Here is a 12,986-nt window from a genome sequence, read left to right on the forward strand (position 1 = left end):
GGCCCGCAGCCAGGAATGATGGGAGTTGTAGTCCAAGCAACGTCTGAAGGTTTCCCCTCAGGTCGTCGTCGTCCCCCCCGGTTTTCCCGCACCTGCTCTACAGTGGCCGAAAAGAAGATGGAAAAGGCAAACCAAAAAAACCTTAAGAGATACAAAAAAAAATAACAAAAAGTCTTCGCTTTAAATCTGCCAATGAAATCCAGAATATTGCCGTCCTACAAACAAAAGGAACAGAACAGCCCGGACACCGCCTGGATTCCTGCTGTTTAAAACTCTGGTCTTTATGTAAGAGTAATTTTAGAGGTTTTAGAACTGCCTCGGTAAAGTTTTTCAAGAGCAGCATATAAATAAACAGGGAGCTGAAGAACTTCTTTATTTTAATTTGTTTTTTGTTTGTTTTTTACAAACTTCAATGAAAATATTAAAAACATTTACCAAACAGAGTGTTTTCTTCCAAGACACTTAACATGTACAGATGTTAAGGCTGGTATGCAGTCATCTAAATCAGTGTTTTTCAACCTTTTTTGGGCAAAGGCACACTTGTTTCATGAAAAAAAATCACGAGGCACACCACCATTAGAAAATGTTAAAAAATTTAACCCTGTGCCTATATTGACTATATATAAAGTAATTTTTCAATTTTTCCCACGGCACACCAGGCAACATCTCGCGGCATACTAGTGTGCCGCGGAACAGTGGTTGAAAAACACTGATCTAAATGGCATCAAAATAAACTTGGGAAATCTTTTACATTACAGATTAAGCTCACATCCACAGGGTATACTGTACGGCTGTTTTTTAAATGTTTAGAAACATGCAAATACAAAGATTTCCCGGGGGGGGGGCTCCCACACACAAAGTAAGAACACGAGTTCTTTATTGCTGTCTTGCTTCTGGGTGGTCTTGCTGGTGCCTAGCACTCAGGGCAAAGCTTTGGGGCAGAAATCCAGGGCCCAATCAGCAGAATGAGCAAGGTTGGCTTGCCACATTTTGAAATAAGTGAATACTTTCCCATCTACAGAGAAGTAGGATTAATAACATTTCAAGTGTAAACTTTCTCTTCAGGACTGTTAAAGTGGTATAAAACCATCTTTGAGTGTGATTGTACCTTTCTGCAGCTGGTGAAAGGGCCTTTGCAGCAGTGGAGCTCTGAAATGCCACCCACCTCTTGAAAACCAGCTGACACCAACATTGGCTGGCTTTTTTCTGCTAGCTAGACTTATTTCTTCATTCAGGCTTTTACTGATGTGGTTTCTTGACACAGTAAGGCTGTAATTATACCCCCCACCCCCGGCTGCTGCCCATTTAGCTGGGAGAAAGCCCAGTGGGTAGACATTAGGAAGGATTTCAGCTGAGGCTACTGATTTTGTAGTAAGGACGTATGACTGACTTTCTATTGTCATTTTTTATTGGAATTGCATTGCTGTTTTGACTGGAATGGTTAGCTTGGTTTTATATTTAATGTACTCCACCCTAGAACCACTTGCGGTTCAGAAATGAAATAAATGATAGTGACAGTTTTTTGCAGGAGACTATTATTAATATTATTATTATTGAATTTATATACCGCCCTATACCTGGGGGTCTCAGGGCGGTTCACAGAATATAGTATGGTAAATGTAGAAATCCAAATGCAGCGCAGCTGTGATCTGGCGGTGGTGTCAGTGTGCTTCCGCCTACAACAGAAGCGAAGTCTGGAACCGTTGTGATGCTCATTCCATTGAATTCAGACACGTTGTGCTTCCCCTCTCTCAAAGCAATGGATAATAATAATAATAATTTATACCCCGCCCATCTGGTTGGGTTTCCCCAGCCACTCTGGGCGGCTTCCAACAAGGGATTAAAAATACATTAAAACATCAGTCATTAAAAACTTCCCTAAACAGGGCTGCCTTCAGATGTCTTCTAAACGTCAGATAGTTGTTTATTTCTTTGACATCTGATGGGTGGGCGAGGTACCAAGACAAAACGAGGAACCGGGATAGGTGCCTCTCTATATTTCTTTTCTCTACAGCTACAGCATGGGGTGATGGTGTATCTGCGCCGGCGCAGAGCCTGCTGATTGGTTCTCTTTCTTGGGCTCTCCCGCCTCGCCGCCGCTTCCTCACTACTGAATTCATTGCCCTTCGCTCGCGCCAGGGGAGCAATGGCAGCGCGGGCTGGAGGAGGCGGAGGGGGCCGCGGCAAGGCCTTGGAGCTGCTGCGGACCTTGCCCAGGGTCAACCTCGCCAATCTACGGCCGAACGATGGTGCCCGGTGTCGGGTGAGTTGGAAGCTGGCGGGTGAGGAGGGAGGCCTTGCCTCGCTTGACGCTGCAGCGCTGTTAAGCTATTCTTCTTCCCTGCCTCTGCGCTGTTAAGCGATTCTTCCTCCCTGCCTCCCCTTATTCAGTGCCGCCTGCCCTTTTTTTTGATAGGGTCACGGGATTCTCTAAAGGGACCCAAAAGAAACGAGGAGCATGTTTAGCTTATTTCCCGTAAGTGGCCCCCTTGTGTGACTTCATTTTCTGCACATGGTGGTGACCTTAGAAGTTACAAAAGGATGCCTGTGTGCATATTTTTACTGGACCCAGTCATATTGCATCTAAGTACACAATATTTTACCTAGAACCCTGTGGCATCATAAAGTCTGCTCAGTTTATAGTGCATGATATTTACTAGGAATGAGCCTGCTTCATCTGAGGCATATGTAATTACAAATCTTACAGATATATGTATATACACACACAAACACTAATATTTAAAAAGCTGTGACCAGTGTCTAATGCCCATATATTTCAGTCATAGTTTTTTAGCATTGTTACCCTATTCTGTCCAATTCCCATATTCTAAAAATACTGAAACACTAGGCTACATAAACACTATACTTTTAAAGCACATACATATCCTACTTAGGAGCTGTAATTTGTTAAGGTTGATAGGAATTGTAGCTCTGAGGGGTAAGCTACACTTCCCAGGATTCAGGGGGCGGGCATGCTTTAAATGTTTGGTGTGTCTTATGAGAGAGTAGTTAAAGTCCTTAGAATGTATGAAATCTGGGGAGCAATTAAAAGTAAGCTGACACCAAAAGATGGAAATAATCTCTTGCTCACAAAATCTTATGTCACAATATACTAGTTTGTCTTTTTAATGCCATGGGACTTTTTGCTGCAAGGGCTGGAGCTTTTCCAGTAGGATGCATGATTTGTGGAATAACCAATCAGTCATTTTTTTCTGTATGTAGCAGGGAACCCATTACAAATTGTGGGATTTATTTTTAGACTATTATCTGACAGCTTCCATACCTCTACCTCTTTCCTATTCACTTTTCTATACCACTCACCTTGCTGTGAATTATGCAAATTAATGGGGTTTTATTTTGTGGTATGTTACGAAAAGTCAGACCTTATTTCCTATACATGCTTACTCAGTACAGTATTAAGTATCACTGTATTCATTGGGGATTTTTTTCCAAGTATGTGTGCACAAGATTGTACAATCTTCAATGATTTTTTTCAAAGGGGGGGTACCTGTGTCACAAAACTCTTCCACAAATAAACTGATTATGTGTTATGTAACAAACTGATGTTTGCCTATTTCCTTTAGGAAAAGACTCGGCATGAAAAGTCTCAATGGAGGAAAACAACTCACAGAAGCCAGTGGAAAAGAGGAACTCGTCCTCGATTAGGCTTTGAAGGAGGTCAAACTCCATTTTATCTAGTTATTCCAAAATATGGCTACAATAAAGGTCACCAGTAAGTTTGCTTCCATGATCATTTTCTTTTTAAAATGTCTGTAGTCAAAAGCACAATCCAAACTCCTAGCTGGGAACAGTGGGGTGGACTGCTGCTTCCAGAGTCCTCCAGTTGTGGCAGTGAAGACAGAAGGTGGAGGCAGGAGGTAATTTAAATGATTTTTGCTGCACCATCTCCAGACTGGTGTAGTTGAAAGGCACAGATTGGGGCCATTGTTAATAGCTGGAACAGCTTTCAAAATCAATAGACACCACTATTTTAGGTCCATTAATTTCATGAGTCTACTCTGAGTATAACGTACTTGGATGTAGCCCAGGGTATATGACATTGGGGGGGGGGGGTTGTGTCTTTTTAAAGTAAACCATGGTACAGTATCACTACATGCAGATATGTAGAAAAACTGAAAAGCGCTGCTGTTTAAAACATATGCATATATTTAAGAAGGTAAAGGTAAAGGCACCCCTGACCATTAGATCTAGTCACGGACGACTCGGGTTGCATCGCTCATCTCGCTTTACTGGCCGAGGGAGCCGGCATACAGCTTCCGGGTCATGTGGCCAGCATGACTAAGCTGCTTCTGGTGAACCAGAACAGCGCACAGAAACGCTGTTTACCTTCCCGCTGGAGCAGTACCTATTTATCTACTTGCACTTTGACGTGCTTTTGAACTGCTAGGTTGGCAGGAGCAGGGACCGAGCAACAGGAGCTCACTCTGTTGCGGGGATTCAAACCGCCAACTTTCCAATCGGCAAGCCCTAGGCTCTGTGGTTTAGACCACAGCGCTAACTACGTCCCTATTTAAGAAGGTAAGGCAGAACAAAGATGAGATTTTTCATGTCTGTGCCTAAATTGTTGAGAAATGAAGAAGAAACTAATGATTTATTTTTCCAGCCTCTCATGGGGGAAACAGAATTAGCAAAATGCTCTTTTGATTCAAATTACTATTTGTTCCACCATTCTCAAATCTCAAATCAGACCTGAGGTGCCTAGATAGAAGTAGGGTGTTACTTGATGCACCAGTCATAACAGATGATGAGGTTGTGCATTTCACTCAACAGCAGAACTCTACTTAGTTTTAATCTGGCACTGTACTTGGTTGTGTACAGAAGTGAGATCAATTGGTGCCTAGCTTAATCTTTTGCAGCTAGAGTCAAGGAACACTGTTAATAATGCTATCAGCAACAGGATAAAAGCAGATTGGAATCCTATTATAAGGAAGGAACAAGAAGTAAAAGTTCTATGACAGTATGTGAATATTTGGCACGTGCGGAGACCATCCATGGTCCGGAAAACCTATATTGTTCGTGCAAGAGAGTGTGTGTATGGAGTGAGAATCTCTCCACCCCAGTTCAAGCAGTCTTTCCCACATGCCTCATTGCAACCAGTATGGCTTTTTTTTTTAAGATAAAATTCAGTGGGATTACTTTCCAGGTACAGTTGGGATAGGGAACCTGGTACCCCCCCCCCCCCGAAGTTGTAGGATTTTCAGTAGTGTGGGATTAAGGGTACTATAGTCCAGCAACATCCCTGTGATGGATATCTTGGGTTGCACCCTTTGCACTTAATCCAGTAGTAGAGCAGATTTCACTCACTTCAGTGAGAATTTCACAGGAGGAGCTTTGCAGTGTATTTTGTGCTTAGTATATTCTCATTAGTTCCGAAACTAAAACAGTTTTCCTTTGTTTGTGCAGCCTCAGGCGCCAGTATCCGCCTCTCACTCTCAAAAGGCTACAGTACCTGATTGACTTAGGTAGAGTTGACCCCACACAACCAATAGACCTCACGCAGCTGGTAAATTCCAGAGGTGTAACAATACAGCCACTCAAAAGAGATTATGGTATCCAACTTGTGGAGGAGGTAGGTCTGTAATGCATGATATTTTAAGCCATTTGGTTTTGGGCATGTTCTGGTTTTTTGTTTTTTTTAATAGCTGAAGACAAGTAGGTATCACTCCACTAGAGAGCAGTATACGATATCAGCTTACTTGGTTTTGTTTTGCTGGGTAAGACACATTCTTAAATAAATCAGATTATTTTAACAATGGAAAGCATTGAAAAATAGATGAAAATAGATGAAAGTTAAATCTTAGTTTGGTGAATAGGAGATGTTTGATCAAAATTCTTTGTGTTGTCAGGTCTTGCACGCAAGTTTTTAAATGTAACATAGATTCCAGAGATGAATGCAGCAAAGTGGGTGAACATTATAAAAATAAATTCAGAGTCCAAAGATGCAACTCATTCCTGGGCCATATGGCATTTTGGATTTGCATAAGCAATCTGCTTTTGAAACTCCAGAGGATTTCAAAATCTGTTTGTTGTATGTTAAAGGAGTCTACTTTTAAATAGCAAAAGAAAGCAGCCAAATGGTTTTTTCCCCCTAGTCTTACAGCTACTTATGTGAAAGCAAATGTTGCATCCTGTCAGCTTGACTTGCTGGTGTGAGTAATTCAAAGCGAATAGGTTTTCAGTCTTTTTTATATAGAGATGTTTTTGATGAAATTCTACATTCTGTTGTAATGGCAAATGCTAAATAATTTCTGTGATTCTAATTCTGAAAGGAAGTGGTGAACCCTACTGAGCATCAATCTTGAGTGCAGCAGGGTAACTGGGCTCCACAAAACAGCATCTTAGAGCCTATCCCATGTTTCTCAAGACAAATCCCCAACTCTCAGGAGAGGATTTTTGAAGGGGTACAGAGTGTAGGAAGGGATGAGAAAATTTCTTTCTGTTTGAGTTACACTGGTTTGGATACCAATATAAGGTATCCTTTGCTCTCTGTCTTTTGATGAAGAGTGATGAAAATTATGTTATATTCCATGCACTTGAACGCCTGAGACCTATAAAAGGTTTTTAATTCTCTGCTGCACATTATAGAGCATGATAGCTGAATAATATGAGCCTCAGTTGATCTTTATGTGACCTAACCACTCTTCATGTGAACTTGTAGGGTGCCGATACATTTGCAGCAAAAATTAATATTGAAGTGCAGATAGCATCTGAACTCGCCATTGCTGCTGTTGAAAAAAATGGTGGCGTTATTACTACAGCCTTCTATGATCCAAGGAGTTTGGGTAAGAATTCTCACTGCCTCTGACTGTCTAAGTGTTCAGTATTTTTGTTTCAATTTTTATTTTCATTGCAGCTCTTTATCAGCATATACAGCTAGTCTTTTAGATGGTTCTTGAGGGCAACCCTTGCATGTTTTAGCAACAACAAAACGCAGAAATGAGCTATGAGCAGAATTTCACCTGCCATTTTAGCTGGGCTGGTGTAAAGGGTTGGCATTCTTAGGCCTGCATCTTGCTAGAGAGCTCATACAGAAGACATGGATCCCCCTGCCCCTGCTGCTCTATCTCCTTTCTCTTGCTGCTTGAGTGAGCAGCAGCTGGAACAAGAGGAGGAGGGAGCAGTACTTTTCTTGCCCTCTAAACAGTTCAGTCATTCAGGCTGAGCCCAAAAGAAGAGGGCAAATGAATGGCCGGCAGTTATCTGTCTGGAAATGGTTGTTATAGGTGGCTTGTAAGCAACACAGATATATTAGCTGTGTTGAGGAGGAGGTGGGCCGACTGAGCAAATCTTGCCCATGGACCCTTCCTAAACCTGGCACTGGCACTGCATGCTTTCCTCATCAGCATGGCTTTAAACAAACTCGTGTGTTAAAATTGCACTAGGGTCTCTATTGTCCCCACCCTCCCATCAACCTTTCACTTCACGTGTTTTGATTGCCTGCAAATCAGAGACCATTCCTCATTCAAATAAACTCCTGAATTTAGTCTATTGTGCCTCCATAATAGAATTCCAGGTGCTTCCCTTTTGCTATAGGAAAAGTAACTTCTGGAAAAAGGTCTTGCCTACTGAGCTTTTTGCCCTTTCGGTCCTGTAGATTTATGTGATTGCTTTATGTGAAGACAAGTTCTATGTAGGCAGCTACTTGAGCTATTAATAATATAATAACAACAACAACAATAATAATAAATTTATTATTTGTACCCCCAGCCACTCTGGGCATCTTCCATCAAATATTAAAATACATTTAAAATATCACAGTTTAAAAACTTCCCTAAACCCTATTAGCAGGGTTGGGAAACAGAATCTTCCTCAGCCCTGTCAAATGTCACTACTGAGGACGTTACCTAAAGTTAACATTGCTTTTGATGTTAATATATGGAGAAGGCATTATAGTACCCTGGACCCAGATCGTTTATGGCTTTAAAAAAAGTTATCCAAATTTAGACCAGAAACAAATGGATAGCCAGTTAAGGTCATCCTGGATTAGTGCTTTATGAACTCTGTGGTCTGGTCCAGCCGTCTGCATTTCATTAGAATAAAAAATGTTTCTAAAGGCTGTTCCATGTAGAGCACAATATGGTAAACTAATTGAGACATTAATAGGGCATATAAGACGGGGGTTAAGCCCATTTTATCACAAATGGGTACAATAGATTTGTCAGCCAGTGCTGGAGAACAACCCATCCCTGTTTAAAACTTGCTTTGGCAATAGAAGTACTTGCAAGCTATGGAGAGGAATGTGATTCCCTGTCCAGCACAGGCATATTTCCCCATATCCAGATCAAGTGGCCCATTTGCCACCAGTAACTCAGTCTTGTCTGGATTCCGCTTCGGTGTGTTCACCGTCATCCAGGCAGTTTGGCCAGTTTCCCTATGGAAAATAAAGGGAACAGACTTCATGTTCTCTATGCTTGACTTCATGTCCTCTAATTGCTATAGATGAATTCTGATTCAATACAGAAATCTGCTGTTGCGTAAACCTAATGGGCCCAAATAAGTTAAGCGGCACTTTTTCCAGATTAATTCTGAATTTTGAATGTCATTCCTAGGAGATTTCCCCACTAGAGGTATAGCAGGTGTATATAGTTTGGGGCACATTAAAAATTAAAATATTTATTTCTAAACCACCCTCCATCAGTTATGACCTAGGGAGGTTTACAGTCAAACACCAAAGCATTACAACATTAACATTCAATCAATAATTTCAATCCAATTTATAACCATATAATCAGAGGAGCTGACATCTATCAATTTGTAGCTGGTCTCCAGAGGCCTAGAAGGAAGAGCTAGGTCTTCAGCCAGTGCTTAAAATCCACTTATAATCCTATAATGACTGTATCAGTCTTACCTCCAATGGAAGAGTGTTGCATAGATGAGGAGCCACCACAGAGAACGCCCTATTATTCACTCAACAGCAGGATGTAACCTAAAGAACACAATATTTATACTACACCCACCTTTCGGCAATGAAATCACAAATGCCGGAGTAGCTAATACTGTATCTTTTTGTTCCATTATTTTGCATATAGGTATTCTTTGCAAGCCAGTGCCCTTTTTCCTACAAGGCAAGCCTATTCCAAAGCGAATGCTTCCTCCTGAAGATCTTGTCCGTTACTATACAGATCCTAGTAATCGTGGCTACCTGGCTGATCCATCAAAGATTTCAGAAGCAAGGCTAGAGCTTTCCAAGAAATATGGTTATGTCTTACCAGATATTACACAAGATGAACTCTTCCAAATGCTGAGCACACGCAAGGACCCCAGGCAGATTTTCTTTGGCCTTGCTCCAGGTTGGGTGGTAAACATGCCAGAAAAGAAAATTCTGAAACCAACAGATGAGCGCTTGCTAAAATACTACAGCTCATGAATGCTCAGGTTGGAGGCAGCTGTTAAAAGAACTTGATACACCAAACTGTATTGTCACTATTTTATATTAATACACAACTAGTCACAGTACAAATAAAATAATAAAATGTTGACTGTATAATCTGTTTCTTAAAAATTTCTCCTTTATGTGAGATAAGTTGATTGGTATCAGGATTTCCTTCTGAGTATCTAATAAATGTGCTTTTCACCTGCTTACAATCTACTTTACAGTGTACGTATACATACAACACCATCCTTTAGCTTATGCATTTGTTTCTGGAATCATATAATTAAATATTTTGTTTTAAAATAGTAATATCTGCAACTATATGTAATAATAATAATTTATTATTTGTACCCAGCCCATCTGGCTGGGTCTCCCCAGTAGGCATCATAGAGAAAACTAATCAGCTGGCACATATGAGCCTCTGAATTCCTCTGACTGGTGTTGTCTGCTCCCTTTTCCCTTGTCCCACAGTCACCTTTCTCAAGCTTTAAAGCGTGCTGCAGTGCTGTCCCTACTTTCTCTGCTGGCTCTTTTGCTCTGATCCACTTGTCAAAACTACTAGGATGCTTCTTTTGATGTTTCAGCACAAAACTCTGCTTGAACAAGGAGCTAACCAGATGGCACAGAAGTGGATTATACATATATTTTTCAATATATGAAGAAGCCACAACTCATTCTAAAGGCAGGTTTCATATTACTATGCAGTATAATTGTGTTAGCTGTAGATGTGGATACATCAACTATACTGAAGCAACTGAACTCTGGATTTTTCAGTAATAGTCATGTCAAACTCCCATGCCTCAGCAGGGAGTTAGTTAGTTCCATGGTCCGGGGGAAGGCATAGCAGAAGCCCTGTGTTGTGTGCCTACCAGATGTATGAGAGATGTGGATGCCCTTGAAGAGGGCATGTTACACCTGCAGGTTTTGTAAGAACTTTTTAAAAATCTGCCTGAATAATCAGAGCAGCTTTTTTTTTGGGGGGGGGACACAAGAAATTCAGCCTTTGTTAATCCCGGTACAAAATGGTCTGATCTGTGTGTGTCAGACCAATGTGCAGGTTGAAACTTAAAACAATCCAACACATTTCCTTTTCTTAGAATGTTGCAACACAGTTTTTAAATGAATCAAATGTATATATAAATATTTTGGAAAGAATACTTAAATAAGTATTAGAAATTTGCTTTAAAAATAACTTGCAGAATAATCCCCCAAATGTAACAGAATTATGGGTAAAAACATGCAAAAGTGCCAGGCAGTAGTTCCACACACCCCTTTTTCATTGATTAAACCTTTTTAGTTGAGTAATGGTGGCAGCCCTTTGAATTGCAAGCTTTGATCTCCTTGCCAAGTGCCAGACATGTAGTTTTTGTAACTTCTGTGCCAAAGTAGGCATCTTTCTTTAGGGTAGCACCTTTTGCTAAAAATAAAGGCCTCCATTTAAACCCAGCACATAATGTAAACACATGTTTCATTTTAGAGCATCCTGTTCTGTATCCTGATGATTATTGGGTTAAGAAGTGATACCTCTTGTTGTTGCTGTGCTGCTGGTTTAATTTGGAGAATGTGGGGCGAGGGGAAACATTTATTGCTTTCCCTTATTTGTGCTACAGTCTTCTTGGCTTTTTTATGAATCAATTCACAATTGTACTCTGGAAATGGACACATTCAACAGGAAAGCTACTAAACTGGCAGCAGGAGAGGAAGTTAGTCATCTTAATGAAGAGTGGAAGACAAAAGTGTTATATTATTTGTATATTCTAGCTCAATAGGTTTTTCATTTCCACTCAATTCTTTTTAGTAGGATGAACAACTTGGGGTGTGTGTGTGTGTCCTTAAAAACAAAACAGCATACTTTGGCTAGTGCTGTATTCTAAATAAACCTCAGGTGAAAGGGAAACTCTGATGAAATGATAATGGGGAAAGAATGAAAACAGGAAACAGATGTCTTGTGACGTGCACTGATTGGATAGTGCTTATTTATTAAGCACCATCTTAGTCACAAGGCAGCTGTATCCTGACACCAATATTATAATGGTATCAATACCTTAAGAGCCAAAACAGCCACGTTCCACAAAATCCGGTCATTTTATTTTATAAAGGTGATCCTGTAATTGACTTACAATTGGAGGGGGCAGTATTGGCTAAACACACTGCCTTTCTGAAATTCAGCCCACCAGTAATACAGTACTACACTTTTTACACTTCTTGGTATCTTATAATAGTAACTGTTTTATTTACAAGTTTTAAGTTCAGCAACACTGGAGAATTTGCTATTCATTACGTTCTCTCATGAGACCAACAAAATCTTAGGCAGCACAATAACAATTTTTTTCAAAGGAACAAGGGTTCTAGCAACAAGGTCCCTACCGCTCTCTAAAAACTACTCTTTCCTACGTTGCTCTGAAATGTTCCAAAATGCACCTAAAGCGAAGTGCATTTTTCACATGTTCAGGATGATTCGCTGTTTTGGCTTTCCTGTTTTGTCGCATACACAGAAATCTTGGAATGCCAAAACAGGAAAGGCACTTGCTCACTTGCCACTGGAGAAAGATTTCATTTCTGGCAGGTAATACAAGAGGAATATTTGCACAATAATTTAAAATTTTCCTCAGGTGGAGGGAAATAAGCTTGCGTCCAAAGCTGCAAACGCTGAAGAAAGATTTATTTTGCTTTCAGGTAAGATTAACTTTGGTGCTACAGCTGAGAACCTACTTAAAATGACTACCATTGTGTATATTTAAACGAAAGCTGTGAGAAGCCTGTTGCTGCACGGCAGGAGTGGGGAGCAAGTGGCCCACTGCCTAAGTTCCTGGGGTTGGGGGCACTTTTGGCACTTTCCCGTGTCAGCGAAGGGAGGCACCTAGGGATAAATCTGATGGTGAACCAGCGACTCTCTGAGGATGTGGAGGTGATAGCACTGGTGTAAACAAACCTTCCAGCTCTAGCATCTATGGGGGAGTACCCACCTCCTTGCCCAGTCCCATGTCCCAGGATGTCAACTGAGCAAATAGCTGTGCTTGCCCTGCTCTTCAAAATAACAGTGCAGGGGACATAGCAATTGCTGGAACGTCTGAGCTTATGCATAGCCTTGTATCATATCTCTGCAATGCCTTGTGACTTTGTAACCTGTAGACCCATGTTGGGACGCTGTACTGACTTAAATAAAGCATTTAAAACTGCCTACTGTGGTGAAAGTTCGAATTCCAAGTCAGGCAGGGAGAGCCAAGAGTCTGAGACGGTGCAACAGGCAGAAAAATCATGAAGTTGTCTTCCAAAACCATCAACAGTTTGCAAGTGGTCCAGGCGGGTTGGTTGGGAACCACTGTTATATATAATATATTTGTAATATGTGAGTACTGGTATATCCTAGTTATTTTTGCTTGGGTGGCCATACTCAAGAGTAGGCCCATGGAAATCAGGAGACTTAAAATTAGTAATAATTAATGGAAGTCAATTGATTTCAATATATTTACTTGGAAGAAAAGAAAACTATGTCAATACAGCATTAAGGTCCACTGATCACCCAAGTAACTAGGGTTAGGATTGCAGCCTAAACTGGATACCACCCTTTGCTTTTATGTTGCTTACTACT

General features: G+C 40.8%; 1 protein-coding gene across 1 annotated transcript; it reads left to right on the forward strand.

Moving 5' to 3' along the window:
- Nucleotides 1-2,111: 2,111 nt before the first annotated feature.
- MRPL15 (mitochondrial ribosomal protein L15) lies at nucleotides 2,112-9,509 on the forward strand. Its single transcript, XM_033155213.1, has 5 exons — nucleotides 2,112-2,263; nucleotides 3,585-3,733; nucleotides 5,425-5,590; nucleotides 6,680-6,803; nucleotides 9,051-9,509. Exons 1-5 carry the CDS (start codon nucleotides 2,147-2,149, stop codon nucleotides 9,386-9,388), a joined length of 894 nt encoding a protein of 297 aa, XP_033011104.1. The 5' UTR covers nucleotides 2,112-2,146; the 3' UTR covers nucleotides 9,389-9,509.
- Nucleotides 9,510-12,986: the final 3,477 nt, after the last annotated feature.

Source organism: Lacerta agilis, chromosome 7 (assembly GCF_009819535.1).
Source record: "Lacerta agilis isolate rLacAgi1 chromosome 7, rLacAgi1.pri, whole genome shotgun sequence".
Classification (NCBI taxonomy): Eukaryota; Metazoa; Chordata; class Lepidosauria; order Squamata; family Lacertidae; genus Lacerta; species Lacerta agilis.

What these genes read in the sequence shown, in the direction of transcription:
- MRPL15 (XM_033155213.1), top strand. Translation starts at nt 2,147, where the DNA reads ATGGCAGCGCGGGCTGGAGGAGGCGGAGGGGGCCGCGGCAAGGCCTTG. An exon ending in GTATCCAACTTGTGGAGGAG is followed by an intron (nt 5,591 to 6,679) that starts GTAGGTCTGTAA and finishes GTGAACTTGTAG; the next exon opens with GGTGCCGATACATTTGCAGC. An exon ending in CTATGATCCAAGGAGTTTGG is followed by an intron (nt 6,804 to 9,050) that starts GTAAGAATTCTC and finishes TTTTGCATATAG; the next exon opens with GTATTCTTTGCAAGCCAGTG.